General features: G+C 38.4%; 1 protein-coding gene across 2 annotated transcripts in view; it reads left to right on the top strand.

The window, feature by feature from the left end:
- The window catches only part of ATXN7 (ataxin 7), a 67,083-nt gene extending 47,117 nt beyond the window's left edge, over positions 1 to 19,966 (top strand). For both annotated transcript variants that reach the window (XM_074151675.1, XM_074151673.1), the window contains 8 exons: positions 11,134 to 11,386; positions 12,049 to 12,311; positions 13,097 to 13,179; positions 14,902 to 15,167; positions 15,559 to 15,757; positions 16,624 to 16,745; positions 17,034 to 17,991; positions 19,316 to 19,966. In XM_074151675.1, coding sequence (XP_074007776.1) covers positions 11,134 to 11,386; positions 12,049 to 12,311; positions 13,097 to 13,179; positions 14,902 to 15,167; positions 15,559 to 15,757; positions 16,624 to 16,745; positions 17,034 to 17,991; positions 19,316 to 19,333 — 2,162 coding nt within the window. In that variant the 3' untranslated portion in view covers positions 19,334 to 19,966. The remainder of the gene's footprint in view (positions 1 to 11,133; positions 11,387 to 12,048; positions 12,312 to 13,096; positions 13,180 to 14,901; positions 15,168 to 15,558; positions 15,758 to 16,623; positions 16,746 to 17,033; positions 17,992 to 19,315) is intronic.
- The last annotated feature ends 2,259 nt before the right edge of the window (positions 19,967 to 22,225 follow it).

The raw sequence follows: 22,225 nt of genomic DNA, 5'->3' as shown, positions 1-22,225 counted from the left end.
CGCAGACACAGCCTGGACGTGTCAAGTGCAGTTGTGTTTTTATTTAAAAGGTTAAACTCGCACAAACATTTTAGCTAGCACATCCTAATTACGGCATCGCTTGGGTCTTTCAAAGCGAAATGTGAAAAGGCTGGTTTATTTAATTTGAAAGACATTATTGTGCAAGCACAGTAGGTTCGTGCCCTCGTTTGACTGTATTAGTGATTTCTGTGAGACTTTGCTGTGCTAATGCTGCTGTAAAATTTTAATTAGTGTATAGTTAACATGGTCAGTGTTTTTAAACATGAAAACAGTTGTTTCGTGCCAGTTGTGATTGACCAGTGTTAATGAAATAAGCTGTTACGATCCTTTTTTATAATTGAAAATGACTAATGCCTAAAAACATTAAATCAGTGTAAAATAACGTAAGGATCTGAGTTAAAACAAAACCCAAAATATTTATTCTCTGTTATCTGTTGATGTTGCAGATTATTTATGTTCCAAAATATTTCAAATTTGGGGAAATTATTCAACTCTTGAAGCATCTTTAAAAAGTACTGCAATTCGCCCTACCACAGATTTGCTTCACGTCTTCATTTTCCATCTTGAAAAAGTTCAACGTTTCTTGTGTTGAAAGACTTGGACAGAAAACGGGGTGTCAGCCACGCAGGCAGGAGCCCAGCGTGGATCCCTCACGCCGTTCTCATTTCCCCACGAGGTTTTCCTGCAAGTGGGCCCTGCCCATAGGTACAGGGACAAACGCTTTTGCCCGCTGTAGGGAAGTGAATGGGTTGTGACATCCATAGGGTTCGTGTGGTCGGTGCCATACGTATGGAGACGGAGGTGCGAGATGGGTAACACCAGAGATGGTGACAGGAGCGTCCTTCTCAGCTCCATCGCTCAGCGGCTCCTCGTCCTGCCGTGAGCAGTAACACCCTGGGGAGAGGAGGGACTGTTGTAGGTGGCGTGTGGCTACTTCTAAGTAGCCGTGTACATACTTATCTCTTTTTTTTTTTTTTGTCTTACAAAGCTTTCATATCACATGGCAGTGGATGTCACTTATTAGTCATGCACTATGTAAGAAAAATATACATGCTCATTGTCTTTTCATCCTGTCGCTTCTTAATGACAAAATCAAAGAATGTGATTTATTTAGCTGACACTACTATTCTTGTATATCCTGTGATATTTCCTCTTATTCTCCTGCGCAAAACAAAGTCAATTCTCTCTTCTTGATCTCATTCATATGGAGAGCTTTCTATTTCAAGTCTTTTAATTTTTTTTAATTTTTTTTTTTACACCCATCTCCAGAAATTTATCACTTACCCCATAACCCCCTCTGTATTTTGGTTCACTAACAGCTCTTAAGCAAGTTTTCAACGTCGGCATAATTTTTTTTGTAGCGGAGCAGAGTCTGAAATTCAACATACAATGATTGAAGTTTGCTACACGTAAAGAAATAGCTACAGGGGAAAACATTAAAATTCCTGATTGTGGCGTGAATAGAAGCGTTAGCAAGATGAAAGCTAGACAAGCATTTGGATATGTGAACTCATCTGAATACGTTACACAATATTATAATACTATGTGATAAAGTCTTGTAAAGAGTATTGTTGATGCTGAAGGGGAAGTACATGCTGTTAAAGGTGTAAACCTGATTTCTGGGTAGAAAATGGGCAGAGAGAGGAGGAAAAAAAAAAAAAGGTGGTGCTTATTCCCTTATTTCTCTATTCCTGAGCTTTCAACACACAGTTCTTTATTAAACTTCTGTTTATTCAACTTGTAATAAAAAGTTTGGAATAATGGTTTTTTATTTTTAATTTGCTGTATGCTTGTTTTGAAAAACTTGAAGCTTTAACGTCATTAACGTCATTCAGGGTAAGCGTATATGAGACAATAGCTTTCTAGCTGTATTTTTGAGGAAGCTGACCCATACTGCATCTTGATACGATTCTGATCAGTGTTGGTCACCTTCGTTTGTTATTTTTGTTTATTATTTTCCAAATAACGATTATTTTTTTTTAATAGCAAAAAAAAGATTTATTCAATACCTGTTTTTTAATCAGACAGTGCAGGTATTGTCGTGTCGTCAACAGGCTACACAGAGATTAGTGCTCATGATGTGGACATTATAATCTCTTCGTGGCCCGATTACCATCTAAGACACTCCGCTGTCCTTTCGTAATAACTTTGCAATTTATATTCCGGCGCTTGCCAGATTTACAAGACGGCTACTGACCCAAACGTCCAGGGTCAGTTCCCTGGTGAGAAATCTGTCCTTTCCTCTACCTCTTGGAAGCTGCTCGGGAAAGCATACCAGAAGTTTGATCCTGGATATTACACCGGAGCGTTTTTGAGATGTTAAAGCCCTCACGTTTGGCTTTACCTGAGCAAAGAGAAGGATGGAGACAAGATCCTCCTCTGGGTGACCAAGGGGACCTCCCAACAGTCAGTCTCCCCGGTTCCATTTTGCTTCTGGTTCTGCTCCATGAATAGTTTAATGTCCTGCCTTTATCGGTTTTCCCATGTTGCTTTTAAGGGTTTTACTGGTCTCCAGGAGGCTCTGAATCGCTGAAAGAAACCTGACGGGAGCGTCCCTAATTCTGGTTTGTCACTGCACGAGGGAGCTGCAGGACACAGCAAAACCCCGCTCTGTCTGCGGGCTTGGGGTGACAGTATGTATCGGTTGATGCTTCAAAGGCTGTTTTACATCTCTCGGGGACAAACCCTGTGTATTTTAAAGAGGGATCTTAAATCCTGTGGAAATTGATTACAGAACTGCTCGTGCGCTGAATACAAGGGGTTTTGGAAGGATTAGTAACAAATATGGAAAAATTGAAAAACTAGCTTTAGTGGTGAGTTGTGGAGAGGCAGCAGTGGAGAAAGGGATGTACGTGGAGGTTATTTATTTAAATACATTTTATTTTGTTGCGTTCTTAATAACTGCGTTTGCAATCTGCTCCTCGGCTTCCTTTCTGCGGTGGTGACCTCAGGGGGCAGGGGAGGTGTGCGGGGTCTGGAGCTGCTCTGCAGCAGGAACCATCGTGGCGATGGCCATTCCTGCCCAGTGACTCTTGTGCTGTTAGAGAATTACAGCACCGTCCTGGCTATGCTGTAGTTGCATAATTTAAATACTCTAAATCATAGTTACAGGATCGTCTCCTTTTGGAAATATGATTTTAAAGTATTGAATTTGAATCTTACTAGTGAGAATGGGTATTTTCCACTCCTCCCTCTGTTTTCTTCAATGGCAGCAACAAAACTGTGACCCTGCTTATAGAGAATTTCGTGCTCCTTTATCTAACGTATTTTGCACCATTATCACTTGTGAGTGGATTTTGGTTCTCTAAAGTAAATCTCTAGGAAAATTATAAATGTACATACTTCGAAATCAGAAGTCAAGTAATTTGTTTTACAGTTTTAAAAGTAGCCAGTGCTTCTCTATAACTACCGTCATGAAATGAACTACATAATAATAGCTCATGTTTGCATTCTGTTTCTATTCAAAGGGATGTGGTTGACTAATGGTCATAACACCTCCTGGGAGCTGAGTAAATAAGTTGCAAATATTCAAATTTAAATGTTGGGGCAACCTCAGAGGGGTTGAAGTGGCGCGGTGAGTGGCTGGGGAAGACGAGAGCCCGAATACTTCTCAGAGGATGTTTTCCAGTTCCCAGCTTTGCTCACATTTCCTGTCAAGTGCTCTGGTAAACCTGCTTTTAAAAATAAACCGAAGTGAAAGTTGAGCTAAAAATCTGCCAGTCTAGGACTTCTGAACTCACAGGAAGGAGGTTACATGAAACTTTTAGTTAAAGTACAAATACGTCATTCAAAACCATCAGTGGCTTTTGGTTGCACTGAAGTTTGGATTTCAGGAGGAAGATTAGTTAAGTGTGCTGGACCATCATAAACATCCAGATGTGTTTTATTTACATGTCTTAAATCGATGTGAGTTACTGTGAAGGGATTTTGGGACTGGAATGATACACTGAAACCCAAATATTTGTATATATGAGAGCTTTGGGTTCTGAATTGAGCATTTGTAACCAAAGCATATCTTAAGAAAGAATTTGTTCTCTGTAATTATGCATTTTTATAATAAATTAGTGCACCCTAGTTAAAGCACAGCCAGATTTTATGTGCTTTTTAGGGAAACTTGTAGTGTGTGATTTGAAGGCGATTGACAAGGGAACGGTGCAGGAATTCGTACTTGGAATGGTGGGACCTTTGCCCTGCCGAGGAGCGCTGGGAGCACACACACCAATGCTGCTGCAGAAAACAGATGACATGTAGAGCTTAGAGGTGATACAGCCCTCGTTTGGGAAGTAAAAAAGTCCTAGGAGCTAACAAATAATTTTGGAGCGTACCTAGTCAGCGATTAGAAAGGTCTTGATGTATTTGCTTTATTTGTCTGTTGGGTTCAACAAAGGATTTTCTGAGAGGAAGATAATTTTCTGAGTTCTTGTTGTGGGAGAGCATAAATGTTTCATGGCACTTACCAAGCTGAAGCCCCCCCAAATTACTTCAATGTGAAAGAGCATTTTAAAGGGGATTTTAAAAATCATTGATTGCTGTAGTTATGTTTTACTTTGTAATGTGTGACTTCAATTTCAATTCTATCTTTTGCCCCTGAGAAGGTTATTTTATCTTCTTGGGTATTGGCTGTCTCAATGTGAATGTAAGACTGTCTTTGAACGATACTGTTGCGTGTATGTGGTGAAGATGAAATATAAAAGCATATAAACCAGCACGTTCTAAATCTCTGCTAAGCAAAGCAAAGCAAATCTGTTAACATATCAAGTTCTAGAGGCGACGGCTGGGTTTTAAAATATACTCTTCAAAATTGGATTGCATTTGTATAGATTTTTGAGAAGAAACACGTTTCAAGTAAAGTTTTATCATTGTAGCTTAATTACATGATGGTATCTACACCAGTAGAAACATTTTGTACTGCAATTGCGCTGAATATTTTTAAAGTGAGGAAGTGCGGGGCATAAAGTTGCATCAGTTTTGCCAACTTGACCATAGCCTGTATAACACATATGATAGAAATCGATTTCTTAGATTACTATTTATTTAGAGTATTGAAGAACTCTGGTCAAGATAAGGAAGACCATTGTGGTTAAGTGCTGTAAATACATAAAGCAACGTAATGCTTACGTATGTGCCACCCTGACTTGCATTTGGTTTTCTGCAACATAAATTATATAATTCTTTTTTTTTTCCTTGTGCTAAAGTGTTACTTTTCTGTGAATGGAGTGCCATAAGCATACATGACTATCGGATTCTCTTTGTGGTTTTGCTAACGCTGAGTGATAAACAACAATATCAGCTGTCAGTTGCAAAGCAATGGTTTTTTATGAAATAGTAAGAAGAAGTCTCTCTAGAGACATGAGGGATTGTACTGGTGCCAATCAAGCCTTGGCAGTCTGTCATACTCATAGCTTGGACTCCATAAATACTCTTTTCTGTTAACTTTCTTGCTGGGGTGAAAAATATAACTTTGTATGGATGCTGTCTGCTCAGCTAAGAGCGTGAGTTTAACCTCCACACAATGGAAGATGGAGTGACCTCATCCTGACTTACAGTGCAAACAGAACTGATGGGATGATTAAAAGGACATCAGTGGAAGATTAAGGCAGAATCCTTGGTATCTAGGCCCCGTGATTAGAGCAGGATAATGAAGCAGCAATAAGTGAGTGAGCAGCAGGTCAAGATCCCGCGCAGGCGATTGCTCCCAAGCAGCTGCAGGCTGCCAGGGCGGCAGCAAAGGAAGAGTAATTTGCCTGCTATGCCTATAATTGTTTTAGCTCCCGAGTTTCCCCTCCAAAATCCTCATTGATCTAACTTTTTTCTTTTTTCTTTGTCGTGATGAGGTCGGAGGGATGGTGGATCAGGGCCCAACACAAGCATTTGTGTTAGAGCCGCAAAAGGGATTTTAGTTGCTTGCTGCAGTAATATCTATAGTTAGGGTGAGGTGCCCTTCCAGGGCAGTGTCCCAGTCTGTGCTCTCCTGTCATGTCATGGATCTGAGCCATCTGGAGAAATTAGAAGATCAAATAAATTAGCTCTCCGCAATTACTCTAGAAATGCAACAGTCATACTGAGAGAAAATAAATTTTATCCTCAGGTAAAAGGTGTTTGTTTTAATGTGGCGTTACTAAATAATTTCTCAAATGACAAGTCAAGCAGTAGCTGAGTATGATGGGAAAAAAAAAAAACAACTTTGTTTTAAGTTGCACATTTACTATGCTTATACTTTAGGTGAGACAGATACATGAAATAATAATTCTTTAAACATAAAATTATCTTTGTGCTTTGTTTCAATATACACATGTAATTCTGTAGTCTGAATGGTGCTCTTACCCCTAGGCTAAACTGTGTTAAAACTGTTTTCCTGGGTGTTAACAGAAGTTGCAGTGTATTTCACTCAACTAAACTTGTGTGTGTTCAAATGGGTGTGCTTCACTTTTAATGACGCCTCTGCTCGCACTGACACAGGTCAGTTTGACTTTTTGCCCAGTACTTACGTAAGAAGTCAGTACAAAAAAAAAAGAAAAGAGTTTATGAAATTTGATCTGTACATCTTGTATTTGCTGCCCAAAGCTATTAATTGATGCCCAGAGAGAATGAACAGCACAAAGCACATCCTAGGTTTTGGGAGCTTAAGTGTAGCATTAACATTTTGAAAAAATTTAATAGTATTGTTTCTCTTAATATATTTTTTTGTTAAGCATACAGCAAGGAAAGTAGCATTTAATGAAAAACAGAATGTTTTTCTCTATAAAAGAATATATATATAAACATAGAAATAAGGTTATAAATCACAGTCACTCCAAGTGTTTACTCATTGATGGAAGAATAAGAGGTAGTAGCCAAACATAGCGAAAAGCTTTCTTTTTTTGCTTCCCCTTTTTTTCTTCTCCTTCCAGGTTACATTTTTTGCATTTTGTCAGAAATCAGTGCATGTTTAGAGGGAAATATACAATGGAAAATAAGATTTTAAACCCAAGAAAATTAGCAGCCCGACTAAGAGCCAAGTGAAGCTGTGTATTTTTTTTTTTTTTTTTTAAAGCTCTTGAAGAGATTTAAGTTATCAATATCCCTTTTATCAGGAAGTGCTGTGTGCTTTGGCAATATGCGTATATAATTCTTGCTCAACCTTAAGTCCAGTAGCACACAAACTATCGTGGTATTTTTCCAAATTGATAGTTAACAGATATCTTGGTCACCGAGCAGAGACAGCCTTTACTGGAATTGCCGTCTCTTTTCACAGCTTTCTAATACCCTGCCCAGCCCTTCTCCTTAGGATCACAAAGACATATAAATGCAAAGATATTTAGAGAGGAGTTTATCTATTAAGGTTTAGTGTTGAATGCAGCTTTCATTTTAGGTCAGATCCTACCCAGTGCTGTGAGTTCAAGGAAGACTTTCTGGTTCTTTTTCCAAAGCCAAAACTTACATCTTTCTGATAGTTAAAAAGCAAAACAAAACAATAACAAGAAAAAAACCTTAAAAAAAAAAAAAAATCCCTCCAAATTTTAGAGTTAGGAACTGTGTTACACAGGAGCAGCATTTGAAATACCATTTTGATGTGTTGTAAAAGCAATCATGACATAACTCTTGAAAGAAAAAACATTTTTTTAATGTGAAGGGAAGGGACGTGACTGCTAACTTTTAAAATTTGAAAACTGAACACCTGGAGATAATTATATTTTAAAATGTTTTCAGGCTGAGTCACAGTTAGTGGCAAATGGGAACTATATTAGATTGGCAGATGATTAGTAGAATTTATCATTATAATATGCCTAGCGTAATAAGCATGGTGGTCTTGATTATTCAGTGACAGTTTGTGTAGTAATTTTTCCATTAAAAGCCTATGTCAGTCTGTCAATAAATGCACAGAGCAAGTATGCCATGCTTAACATGTCTGGTTTCAAAAATAAGATTAGTTTTCCCCAATAAAAGGAGACATCGCTAGTCTTCAGGTGGTTTACAAAACAGACCTTAAGCAGATTTCACTCAAAAGCATGAATTTTCTAAAAAGATTGAGACATTAAATGTAAGCAAATCCTAGTAGCAGCCCTACCTCTACTTGTACAAAAGTCAACATAAAACAGGTCCAGGCAGGTTGTGAAAAATTAGCTGAAAAGTCTTCCTAGTTTGTTGATAAACTACACAAGTAGTGGTTACATGCAGGAGGAGCGAGTGAAGGTTTCACAGACTTAAATTATTATAACATCTCTTTCAGAAATTGTCCCAAAATTCTAGGAAAAAACCTAATTTGGCTTTGTGTGTTCCGAATCGAACTGTCTGCAGAATGGAAATTGTCTTTGACAGGTAGATGGTCGTCTTGGTGTGTGATCAGCCCTTAGCCAGAGTTCTCTTAGGTCAGTTTGTTTGATTATCGGCAGCTTAAAACACTTTCTTTGTTTATTAACTCACTTGTATTAAGGCTGGTGCTATGAAACATTCACGCAAATAGTAGTCAGTAACATCTCAGTTTAACACTAGGACAGTATCAGTGAAAATTGCCAGAAAAGAAGTGTTCCTATCATTTGGATTAATAGCTCAGATTAATGTTTTGTCAAGTTTATTCCTAATGATGCAAGGAGGTACCCAGTCTTATTCTAGTCCCTTTCTCTTCTTATCTGCCAGGTTTTCTCCAGGGAAGTAACACCCTCTCTTCCTTCAAAAAAAAAAAAAAAAAAAAAATCAAAACAAACTCCCAAAGATTGCATTAGTCACTCACTGGATTATTAGAGATTATTTGTAACTGCGATAAGAACTTGGACTTTGAATTTTCTAAATATACAGAAGGCGGAAGGGTATTGAGCAATTTTTCTCATTATCTCGCAGAGTAATCTCACAGGGTGTAGCGTCGCTGAACTAATGGCCCTCAAATAGTAAGTTATCAGAGCTGCTCGGGGATTCTTGCCATTGCTGTAAAAAGCCATTTGGCAATAAGTGGTACCTCATATTAGAAGCACAGCCATTTACTAGAACATAAATATGCAAACATACTTCATTTACAAACTCTTCAATGGCATCTGGTTCTAGAAAACTGAGTAGGTGGTTTTGAACATCAGTCTTCTAAATACTGTAATTTTAAAGTGGTTGTTTCTTGGGGCAGGTGCTAAATTGCGGCATTTGTTACATATTTCTGTTGAGCAACTCACCTGACCCCTCGGAGCTTTTTGGTAAATACTAATTAGGAAGTGATGACTCTTTTGCAGGAGGTTCGTTAGGTAGTTTGCATCCATTTTGCAGTTAAACAGAGAGACACACATTGCTTGGTTCAGTCTCAGAGACCATTTCTTGCCAGAGGTTCCTCATCTAAACTCTGTGCTTTTTCTTTTTTTTTTTTCCTGCCTCAGCTAATGAACATATATAAAATGCTGCTTCCACACCTCTGTTAGAAATGCTATTGGTGTTGCACCCTGTTACGGTCCCTCCTGTGGGAGCCAAGCAGTGGGTGATGTCCCTGTCGACAATGGTGAGGGGTTGGTGCTGTCTTGTTCGATGGCTTCCAGCAACCACAGAATCTTCATGGTTGGAAGGGACCTTTGAGATCATCGAGTCCAACCATACACACACTAAAAAACCCCCAACAATCTCAGGCACTAGAGCATGCCCTGAAGTGCCACATCTACACGTTTCTTAAATGCCTCCAGGGATGGTGACTCCACCACCTCCGTGGGCAGGCCGTTCCAGTGCCTGACCACCCTCTCAGTAAAGTAATTCTTCCTAATATCTAATCTAAACCTCCCATGTCGCAACTTCAGACCATTTCCTCTGGCCCTGACCAATGGAGTCCTGGTTGGTCATCGTCTGAATGGCATATGATTGCTGTAGTTGGGATTTTGGGGGAAATGGGTCATATAAGCAGAACACAGATATATTCATTTACATTTTCCAGAACATTACAGCCTTCCATAAAGGTTGCACTGGACTTGACTTTCACTCTTGGCTGCAGTTCTTGCAAATTCATGAGTAGCCTGCTATTTCACAGTTTAAGTAAATTTAAGTTAAAATCTGTAAACTGATCCTGGGATTGATGGGTGGTGGATTTGGGCACCTTTAACAATACTTGGCTGAGAAAGAGGCATTACCACTGTGGCGGAGAAAGGTGCCTTTCCACTCCCTTGACAGACCTGCTAATTCTTGGTTCTTTCTTAGATCTGTGGTTTGCATATAGCTGGTTGCCAGACACGTCTCTTAAGCAGGTGTTGATTACACAGATCATCGAGGAATCACAGGTGTCCAAATATCAATCAAGCGAGTGGTCAATTAACATGTCTAGGCAGAGCCGGGTACTCGCTGAAGCTCTCAGGTGTTTTGTGACTGAGAATTCATTGTTCCAAAGAACCACCTTTATAATATATTCTGTTTAAACTGAAACAGTGCCAACAATATATTAATGTTAATGGTTTAATGTTAATTAAATAGTTTTTTCTCCAACACAGTCATTGATGGAACCTGATCACTTAATTCAAGTGTTCAGATTTTATTTTTTTTTTTGGTAGAAGAATATCTGTTGCTCTTTTTGATCCTGTTGCTCCTAAATAGAAATTCTATAGAATTAATAAGAGGAAAACAAAACAAAAACCACAACACCCCAAAAACCAATGTAGGTCAATACCTGAGCTGCTGTTCTTAGGGGCTTTCTGCACTGAAGGTCTAGTAGACCAAACTAAAACGTTGTGAAAGCTAAAATGTTGGGTCTAATATAATTTTGACCATTAGGAAACATACTCACAGAGAATTGTTAGCCTTTGAGAAAATATGATATTTAAGCTTGCTTGACCTGAGGATAAGGGTCTCTTTGCTTCGTGTGTCTGAGGCCTAGGTCTGATTCTCACTTTCGTGTTCTTTAAGATGGAGAGAGAGTGGGGAGTGTTATTAAAAGCCAAGCTCTAGTGGATGAGGAATGTGGATCCTGAAGTTAAGAGACTCCTGTAACCAGCTGGGGACCAGCAATGAGTGGAGCCTCATGGATTACACCGGGGCTTGAATCCTCTGTGCTCTGTGTGTGGTGGAGGGCCTCCCAAGCCAATAAAGGAAATCTTGCCATTTACTCCGTTAACATTATGAAATATTTAAGAACTGTTTCTGTATGGGAGCTGAAACGCCCCTTTTTTTTCTCCTTTTCAGAAAGAAGACACAGCTCCTCCAGCAAGCCGCCTTTGACTCCTCCCTCCTCTTCAGTATTTTCCCTCATTTCATCTTTCCCTTCAAAAAACAAAGGTAGCAGTGGAAGTGGGAGCAATCGTTCATCCAGTGGAGGTACTAGTGCATCATCATCAAATTCCAAGTTGTTGAAATCACCCAAAGACAAGCTGCAGATCAGCGGAAACAACAGGTTAATGCATTCGGTACAGCATAGCAAAGTTCCCCATGATAAAATGTGAGTATGTGTTTTGACAAAGAATTAAATGTTATTACTTTCAAAGGCCCTGCTATATCAGTAGAACTTCCTTTTGTTTCAGAGAGTTTTTTGTTTAAGAGATAATCACTGTAAGCCCCTCCAGATCTTTTCCAGCAGCCTAGTCTAAGATTATAGATAATACCCATGACTATATTGAACAAGACCTCTTGCAAAGCTGCATCTTAAATCACTATAAACAAAGGTCATTTTACTAGGGACTCTTAATTCTTTGATCATAAGAGAGTTCAGGTGATTTTTGAACTGCACGTGTGAGATCGCAGAACTTGATAATATAATTTACTGTCCCAGAATGGGACATTTCTCACTGGACGTAACAGGCCCGTTCCAGTTGCTTTGTTTATGTGCTGTATCCGTGAATCCAAATAACAGTTTCTGAAGTCCCTGATGACTCTCTCTGAAATACTTAACATAGGGAAAAGAGGACAGAAGAGACATCATAAAAATATGAAAATAAAATTATAAGAATAAGAAAACTAGGAATAAAGGAGAGAGGTCTACATTTATTTTCATTGTGAATAGACCAGAGCATTGTTGAGTAATAACATATTTTAAGTACTTTTTCTTATAATTTACTACTATAACTTTCAATTTTCTCCCCCTTTGTTTTTCGTAAATAATAGTATGACTCCATCTGTCAAAGTGGAAAAGATTCATCCAAAGATAGATGGTGCCCAACTGAAAGCTGCTGTTGGTCCAACTTGTTCTACTACTGTGAGTTCCTCAATAAAGACTGGCCTTAATTGTCCCTCAATACCAAAGCCACCCTTGCCTTCCCCTGGACAGATACTGAATGGTAAAGGTCTTCTCTCTGTGCCTCCATTTTTGGAAAAGAAACCTGAAGAAAATACAAATAATAGGAAATTTTTGCATAAAAGATTGTCAGGTAATTGTTTTTATTATTTGCTATATTCCTCTCAGTAGTGTATCCATAGAAATACATATATAGAATATATAGAAAAAAGTTTCAGAAGTAAATTAACACTTTTATAACACTGTAACTTGTAATTAGGCATGTTTTATGTATTAGAATTTAGATCTGTAACTTGACATACTCTTAAAGGATGCAAACAACTTGAAATGGGGCTGTTGCTTGCAGAAACTGTGCAGACCTCAAAGGCCTGTCAGTTCTTGCAGTTTTAAAATTACACTCTTCTATTATCTGTAAAGATTTTCTTTTCCTTCTTTCCATACGGAAGGTCCAAATGTGCATAGAAAATGGAACAACTGGCACCTCATAAACTCCAAAATGTAAATCCAGTCTGTTCTTTACACTTTTAAAACATAGTAACTTTGAGTGTTTGTAGAATGGTAGAAAAGGTCTTAACACCAAAACCACCAACAAAGAAACCACCATTTCTTTGTCACAGTTCACATTGATGGTGACCTCTAATCCTGACACGCAGGACCTGCTCCTCCTTGGGAGTCTCTTACAGCTGTAAATTTCTCTGTTCAGTTTGTAGACTTGAGGTCTGTATTTCAGAACACCATAAACTGGCTGAGAGTGTAGCAAATTTTATTTGTACGTTTTTATTGTGCATTTTCATTTGTACGTTTGCCTGTGTTACATTTGAAAATGATTTCCTATCTGGTTAATTTTTATAAAGAAAATAAATGTTAGTATTTCAGAATGTCTTCTGATAACTTTTAAATACTGTGTACCTTTGACAGAGAGAGAATTTGATCCTGATATATACTGTGGTGTCATTGATGTGGAAACCAGGAAACCTTGTACTAGGTCTTTGACATGCAAGGTAGGATATCTTAATCAGAATAAGATTGTGTAAAGTTTTAATTCATTTTCCTGAGCAATGTGACAGAAAACAGAAAACTACAAATTTTTGCTGGCAGTAATTACCACTGTAAATGGTACCTCTCAAAACATGTTGCCCAGAACCAAGAAGGGATTGTTTTCAAAGTTGTTAATTATTTTTTTCAAAACCATATTTCTTTAACCTGGAGATTTGTATTTTTTGTATAAACCCTTAAAACACGGATGTTGACATAGGAGAGATCATATTACTCCTCATGCAGGTAGCAGGGGGCCGGCATGCTCTTCTTTTGGGGGATAACCTTTGGGTCGTAGATCATGAATTTAAAAATTCCTCATAAGCATTAAAAGTATTCTTTGTTTATGCAGGATTTAAATGAATCAAGTCCCTCCCCTCTCACATCTCCTCCTTCCCCACCCCCCAGTGGAGTCTGCAGCAGATACTTAGGAGGTATTTGATGTACCACTACAGCCAACTCAGAAATGAGCCTTCTGAAAAAGCCATGAGTATGCCTGGAGGTCAAACTCTAAATTAAACAAAACTTAAAAACTTTCGGTCAGATGAAATGTTTCCTCTGGCTCAAAGTCTTGGTGGGTAGAGGGGTATCACTTGGTCCCAAGGAACCAAAAATCCCAGTCCCCTGCAATTGTGTAATATTTAGCTACTTTCCTGCAAAGCAGCTGAAATGTCAGTAGGGGAAGCATCTGGTAAATAAACCACCTACAGAACAAAGGTAAATGAAGCTGGTACTAATGACCCAGAGGAACTGAACTTGGACACATTGCCCTTTTGGAATTACAGGGGGGAGGCAATTGTTTTGCTAATAGAGGAGGAAAAAGCTTCAAGATTTTACAGGAGAAGTAGGTAAATCAAAGTGTAAAAGAGAAAGAAAGTAAAAACATTCCTCAGCAATTCCTGATATTGTACCTACTCATAAAATATTTTTTGGAATTGCTATTTTTGTCTGAATTACGTAATAGTAATGTTTTATCTACTAAAATGAACCCAGTCAAACCTTTTACGTCATATGAAAAAAAGGTATTGTATGTGACTTTAACAATTCAGAAAAAATAATTTCTATATATTTCACTTTACCTAGAATTTGTGCCTTATATACACATATACTTCTTGTGATGTGTAGCATTCAGGACACTCAAAGAACTTCTGAGTTCTGTCTGACTGTGGATTCCGCTGTATTTTTTTGCATTCCTTAATATCTATTTGATTACATTAGTTTTCAAGGAATATATTAGTAAGTAGAAGGAACCAAAGTATTTTTATAAATATTTTTCATGTCTCCCATTAAAAGTCTGATTTTTAAACATTGTTGTGTTAAGTATTTTCATAAGTGAAAGTAAATGTTTAGTATTTTTGTTTGTGCAGTAGTTGGCAATTAGAATCGCAACGTAAAAAAGATTTCCGATTCTAGTCTTAACCTTGTAAGAGCTTTGGCAGTTTCTTTTTTGAAAAGAAATTTGAAAGAAGCCTTTTACTCAATTGCTAGTTTTTGTTATTTTGTATCAGACAGATATAATCAACCACCAAGCGATTTTAAAGTTTGTTTTCTAAGTCATTCTTCCATTTGTTTACTAGACCACGAGTGGGATGATTTTTCTGTTTTAGAGCTCCAGACACGTGTTTTGGGTGTTTTGACTTCCACAGATCTAATAGCCTGGGATTAATGATTTATTCATGGTTTTGCAGACACATTCCTTAACCCAGCGGAGGGCTGTACAGGGTCGAAGAAAACGATTTGACGTGTTATTAGCCGAGCACAAAAGCAAAACCAGGGAAAAGGAACTTCTTCGACATTCGGATCATCATCAGCAGATGCCCCCTCTCAGGGAACCACATCCCTCACCTACTAAAACTTCCCAGGAGCTGCACCAAAATTCTCATGGAGTTACTCTTACAGAATCAAAGCCTTTATTACCTAATAAACCCAAACCTCACCCCCCCAGTCTTCCAAGGTAAGGAAAATCTGCAGATCCAATGGTATGAAGTTAATACTGGTAGATTCATCAGGTGGATTTTGAAAGAGCCATATGGATCTGTTGGATGGGGCGGTATTTTTGCTCTAGGCCTGGTGACTGTCTGCAATTAGCAATTAACATGCTGAGCTGTAACTCCTAGCGAGGAGGGTTTGGTGTTTGAAACAAAGCTGACTTGCACCAGTGAAAATGGTGCAATGCTGCTTTTCCAGGGGTACCATCCTGTCCTTCCTCTCGGTGGATGTGTTGTGAGACTATGGAAAATACCAGAAATCTGTTAATGTAGATTTCCTTCTGTCAGTAAGCACTTGAGCTTGGAATTTTTAACTAGACTTGGTTCAACAACACCTTTACTGCTTGCCTTGCCCAGGCCTCCAGGCTGTCCAGCCCAGCACAGTGGAAATGTCCCTAGTGAGTCTCCTTCTGTCCACGAGTCCCCGCACCCTCCCTTGCCTGCAGCTGAGCCAGCATCTCGGTTATCCAGTGATGAGGGAGAATGTGATGAAAAAGAAGAGCCTGTTGAAAAACTGGATTGTCATTATTCAGGTCATCATCCTCAACCAGCCGCTGTACGTTTTAAGTAAAAGTTAACTTTGGTCTTTTGCTGGCTCTGAACTTGTAAACAAATGACTTCGGAGTTTTAAGGGTTGTTTTCTATTTGGTATGGGAAATTTCTTTTCCTGGATTTTAAGAAAATTATTTTGTTGCCTGGTAGGCAGTGAGGGTTTAACTGTAGTTGCAAAGTAAACACGCTAGAGAAATATTTATGGAGCTCACTTCCCCAATCCAAAAGAAATCAAAATGCCAAAATACCAAAGGTAAAATTGGTAACAGCTCTGGAGGGCTGTGGTTGTGGAATAAGGACATGTAAACAGTGCCTTTTTGGTGAGATTTTGTTATTGGACTTCCCACACATACACACTTTTTTACTCAAGGTCCCAGTCATCACAGTATTTAAATCTTGACCAAAGCTTGTTAGTCCAATTAAAAGCACAAGCTCTGTTACCTAGCCTGTATGTCAAATAATCTCCATTTTTAAAAAAAAAAACCAAACTACAAGCAGATAGCTGATAGCTCCTGAGAAGTGGAATGTTACACACACACACACACACACGTATATATACACATGTAATGTTTTTATACACACACACAAACACACACTACTGGGATTTAATCAAAGGGATTAAAATTTGACTGCTGCTTTTGGCTGTATTGGGAGTATCAGATGGGATGAAAATAATCCAGATAAACCAAGGCCAAAAATTTAAAGTAGTTGTTACACCATAGAAATAAAAATTCTAATTTATTTTTTTTTATCCCTGATTTAAACATCTAAAAGCATATTTAGCAATATTTATTTATAAACAAGTACATTGTTATTTGGAGAGTTGTCACTGGAAGTAGAAAACACCAATAAAAAAATCTGTCTTTTCAGTTTTGCACATTTGGTAGTCGGCAAATTGGAAGAGGTTATTACGTGTTTGACAAGCGGTGGAACCATATTCGATGTGCACTTGACTTCATGTTGGAGAAACATCTTAATTCACAGATGTGGAAGTGAGTAGAAGTTGAAAGAGTTCTTACTCTTATGGTATCTGTAGAAATACGTGAAGCCTGTGGTTCTAGTTAAAGAAGAAGAATCTTGTGTTTGGATTAATCGGATCAAGGGTTGATTATCTATGCTTTACATCTTTTGCAACAGTTAACTATTAATTTAATGAAATATTTTAGTTGTGTTAATCAACCTCAAGCCACAGTCACTTTAATGTAGCATTATTAGACTGGGTATTATTCCGAAGGATTGTAGCTATGTAGGTTTTTGTTTGTTTTTCTGTTCACCTGCAGGAAAATTCCTCCAGCATCCAGTAACACAGCAGCAGTTCGTGCACCGCACCGGACAAACTCGATGCCGACTTCACAGTACGGTGTCAGCGCTGCAGGTTTCCTCTTACCCACCACGGTTATGTCATCGCCAGCGTTGGTATCTCCTTCCTGCGTGTCTCTCAATAATAAATCGGTACCATCACACGGAACGACACTAAATGCCAATCCTGCCACTCTGGGTGCGGTGGATCCTGTCTGCAGTATGCAATCAAGACAAGTGTCTTCGTCCCCTTCAACACCTACAGTGCTTTCCTCTGTACCTTCACCTATGCCCAGCAAACCTCAGAAAATGAAATCCAGCAAATCTTTTAAACCTAAGGAATCTTCTGCTGGCAGTGGCACCTGTAACAGTACCGGCAGCGTCAGTAGCAGCGGCGGCTCAGGAAAGAAGCGTAAAAACAGTTCCGCACTGCTAGCACCTTCTCATTCCACGGAGTCCTTTAGAAAAAACTGTGTGGTTAACTCTGGAAACTCTGGGACCTCCTATCATCCGTCGGTGACAGCTTCGTCCCACAGCGTTGGCCTCAACTGTATGACTAGCAAAGCTAACTCCGTTAGCCTCAAACATGACCAATCAGGGAGGGGTCCTCCGACTGGAAGCCCTGCAGAATCCATAAAGAGAATGAGTGTGATGATGAACAGCAGCGACTCCACGCTCTCCTTAGGGCCCTTCGTTCATCAGTCCAGCGAGCTGACTGTAAACTCACACAGCAGTTTTTCACATTCGCATACTTCCCTTGACAAATTAATAGGAAAGAAAAGAAAGTGCTCACCTGGTTCAAGCAGCATAAACAGCAGCAGCAGCAGCAGCAAATCAAACAAAGTTGCCAAATTGACATCAGTGAACAATGTTCATGCAAAACACACTGGTGCAATCCCAGGGACGCAAGGACTGATGAACAATTCTCTTTTTCATCAGGTATGAAATTTTGTCTCGAGCTAGGCCCGTATAAACATGCTTCTTCACATGTTTATCTTATATGTGTTCTTTTAATCATTAGCTACTCAATTCCAGATCCTATTCAAGTAAAAGACAGTTCTCTTATTTGTCCACTACTCATTTTGGATGTTTGTATAGTACAAGATTTTTATAAACACTCTCATAAAGTGTAGCCTCTTTTTTTAAAGTAACCTGAAATACGACGTTCCAAGTACCTTGGACGTTGCCTGTGGACGTTGCCAAGTACCTTGGACGTCTGCTCTCAGATGAAATTCGGTCCTCACATTTAAAAAAAAAAAAAAAAATTTAAAAAGTGAATCTTGCCAGCCAACCATTGGAACTGAGCTGCGCGTCTCAGTCTGACTTCTTGTTTCTGTGGCAGTAATAAACATTCTACAAAGTGGAACATGATGCTGATAACAGGACTGTGATACTGTGATAAAATAAGCCTATTACCCCAAGGTGTCATTGACTAACTTCTTAGTAATAACAAGATTAAATGTTATAAATAAGATAGAAACCTTTTTAGTCAGTAAAGCAAATAGATTTACTATAAAGGAAGGAGATCTTACGAATATGTAAGATCCCATTTTAAAAATTAGTTTGGGGGTTTGGTTTTTTTTAAACAAATTACACTGGAAAAGTTGTGTATTGGGAGAGAAAGTTCCTGATAAGTTGGGACGAGAGGTAGTTTAGAAACCAGAAGCTCAGACTTCTTAGTAATACTATTCAAACTGACTTGGAGGATCACTTGGAGGGGTAAAAATAATTTGATACAACTTGAGGAGAGTATAGAAGGTGGTACTTTAGAACTAGATTTTTTCGAGATTGAAAACCCAAGAAACCTTTTATTTCATCTGGTGCTAATAGCCTGAAATCTGTGTACCCGGAGAGCTAGGGGGTCAGTAAGAGCTTTTCCAGAATGATTTCTTATTTTTCAGTTTCAGCCATAGAGGAAGATTTTCACTATTATGTTGTGTTTACTGTAACAACAAAAAAAGCAGTCAGGTGGCTGGATTTATTTCTGGACTTACAGTTACTATTTCAACTATGCAACATAAGTAAAGGAGAAATATAATTTGAGTGAATTAAGGAAATCACATCCGTAACCATTATAACGTTAAAGAGCTCTAGCTTGAGAATTGTCAAGTCTCGGAGAAACCAACCACGTGTTAGTGGTGTCGCGTTGTACCTGCTGATTCTCCCCAGAGTACGCTCTGGTTATCCAGAAAATGACTTTTAAGGGCACCTGCTCTATCAGCCTGACTCACTCACCCTTCTCTTTCTTTTGCTTGCTCAAAAGCCAAAGGCACGTCCCTGATCGCTCAACGCACCACGGTGAGAAACCAACTGGACAATTTTCACTACAAGCAAAACCTCCATCTGGATTTCTGGACTCCAAGATGCCTTGAGTTTTCCCAACTTCCCATGGTCCTCAGGTGTGGAAATCTACTGGACTGTCACTTAAACAAGGAATTTCCCTGAAGCCATGTCTGTAGCAGCGAATATACTAGAAATGGACACTGGATGAAGTTCAGCCACGTAATTGCTCTTATCAGTGTTAAGGGTGGTCTGGACTGTTTGCTACAAACCTGTGAGATTTTCCTTACAGGAGTACATCATCTTGCCACTATTTGACAACAGATTGGTTGGGCAAACGAATGTTTTCTGGGGGGAAATAAACGTTACTGTGGACTTATTTTTATACTGATGGTGTCTTTTGTAGGTGATAGCTAACCAGAGAGACACCCTCAATGGAGAAGACCCCGCTACAAAGGGGAAAAAAAAATGTGTGAGGCACAATGGAAAGAAGCCCTCAAGAAGGGAAATATGGCTTTAGTGTTTTTATAGCAATGTTCCTTTAATGGAATACAAAAATAGCACAATTCAAAAAATAGTCTGTGTTTTGCCCAGCCTTTTGCAAGTAATTTGGGATAAGAAGCTATCAGGAGTTAAAAAAAAAAAAAAGAAAAGAAAAAAACAAAACAAACCCAACAAACCAGAAAAACTTGTTTGAGGCCATCGCTCAGAAAACAAGTATAAAAATGTTGTACTTGGATGATACAAACCGTATTTTCTGTTCTTTTGAATAAGATTTGATTGCAGAAGAAGATAAAAGTAAATTTTGTTTTTTAAAAATATCCAAAAACATCAGACAAAGGCAAATAACCTCTAAAACTATATGCCCAAAGAACGTATTTATTGACCTATATTGTATACCATAAGCCTTTGTTATTTAAAAAAAAATAACAACTGTATTGGTTAAATTAGGCTGGATTTATCTTCCAGCCTGTAAAAATAGCCCTTTTAAAACTAAGTATTTAAAGTATTTAAATATTTTTTAAAAAACATAAAAGTCAGTTACTTTATGCTTTGTTTGTATAACTAGATCCTTAACATGTTACGCTTTCAACCACTCGGTCAGATTTTTTTTTTTTTTCTCCCAAAACTCTGAAATAAAGGCCAACTTGACAGCTGAGTTCACCATAAAGCGCAGATTTATGCATCACAGTCACCCCACACCTCCCCAGCCTTTATGAATAAAGGGGGCTTTACACAGTTTTATATAGTCCGGTCAATTTTTTATGAAATATTTTGTCTTGCTTCAAAACACCTCAAAAGTGAATTCTGCTGAAGGGCTTATTTTAATTTGATTTGATCCTTCTGGACGTTTTTAAGCTTTTAAACATCAGGTAAAGTCTCAAAACCGACTAAACTTTTATTAAGGGGCAAAGCAAAGGCAAACAAATTCCTAACCAAGAAGATATTTATTTATATTTTTTTTTTCTGCCTTAAAGGGGCACCAGCTATTGCTGAGAAGAGACAATCTGAGCCTGCCCAGTTGTTCGCGTAGCCCAGCCTTCTCCCCAGTTCTGGTGGCAAGTCGTACATCAGGGAATCCAAAGCCACTCTGAGTAGCAGTTGCTTAATTGTTTACCTAACGATGCTTTCAGTTTAACCTGAACTCGCTACGAAATCATTCTTACACAGCGACACAACAAGAAGCCTCTATGCAGACACTTTAGCTTTGAATTGATACAAAAGATCGCATTGAGAAAGCAACGTACTACAGATACCTATTATGCAAACTTTACAAAAAAAAAAATACAAATAAATAGACAACTTTTCAGGAACAAAAGGATTCGTGTTTGATAAGATGCCCTGTTGAAAGAATTGTTAGAACTGCGATTGGCTTAACGTTAAAGGAACCAAAGCGATACGCCACAATGAGAAATCAAAGAGTATTAAATCCCGTGTGTTTGGAGTGAAATCCGCGCTCTGATGAAGTCCCTGGGGCAGAGCTTCCACTTCAGGATAGCGCCGCTCACAAGTGCAATTTGACTCTTGATAGACACAAAGGTAAAGGAAACACAAATTTGGCGAGATCGAACGCTAGCGAGTTTGTGATCAAACTCTCCTCTTTCATTTTTTTTTTTTTTTTTTTAAGGTTCTGTTGATCTGAAAGCATAAATGGCAAATTTGTGCTCCTTCGATAGCGTGCAGACGTGTTAAAAAGTGTAATTCCTGAGCGCTGCTCCTACGGAGCCGCGTCTGCAGCCGCCTGCGTCCTGTGGGTTTAAGCCATTGGGAGCCCAGAGTTAGAGCATCGTCAATTCCTCCTGCCCTTGAGCATAGACCCGCTTCGATATCCTGTTCTAGATCTTGGTTACGAGCAGAACATTGTTCCTGAAGCTTTTATTGTCACATAGTTCTTACTGTAAATAATTAAGGAAGCTTAAAATTAATTTTTTTTTTTTTTTTCCTTGCAAAATTGAATTTGCAGTGGCTGGGTTGTTTCTAGACAGATTTTGGTATTAATTTAAGAGATACAGTTTTTATAGTCTTTCCAACTTCTCGTTATGACTCCTGCAGTTTTCTTAACCTAAAAAATTGCTGCAATGATGAACAAAGAATTATACAAGAAAAAAAAAAGCATACTTTTGTATCTTTATTTTGGAATTTCTTGTTCTATTATAAATATTGAAGTATCCCTATTTCAGAAGACATATTTTGTTAATTGATTGTACATATTTAAATATGTATTTTTGCACAGGTCTTTTTTTCTTATATCCAGTTTTGGTACAATTGAGATCATCTAGTATTTATTTATTAATTAATTAAAAAAAAAAAAGGCAAAAAAAAAAAAGCAAAATACCTTTTTATAATTTGAAGTGGTTCACTGCCAAGCCAATAGCTAACATGCCTACTTTGC

Source organism: Numenius arquata, chromosome 8 (assembly GCF_964106895.1).
Source record: "Numenius arquata chromosome 8, bNumArq3.hap1.1, whole genome shotgun sequence".
In the NCBI taxonomy this organism is placed as follows: domain Eukaryota; kingdom Metazoa; phylum Chordata; class Aves; order Charadriiformes; family Scolopacidae; genus Numenius; species Numenius arquata.
This window is presented reverse-complemented; position numbering and strand designations above follow the sequence as displayed.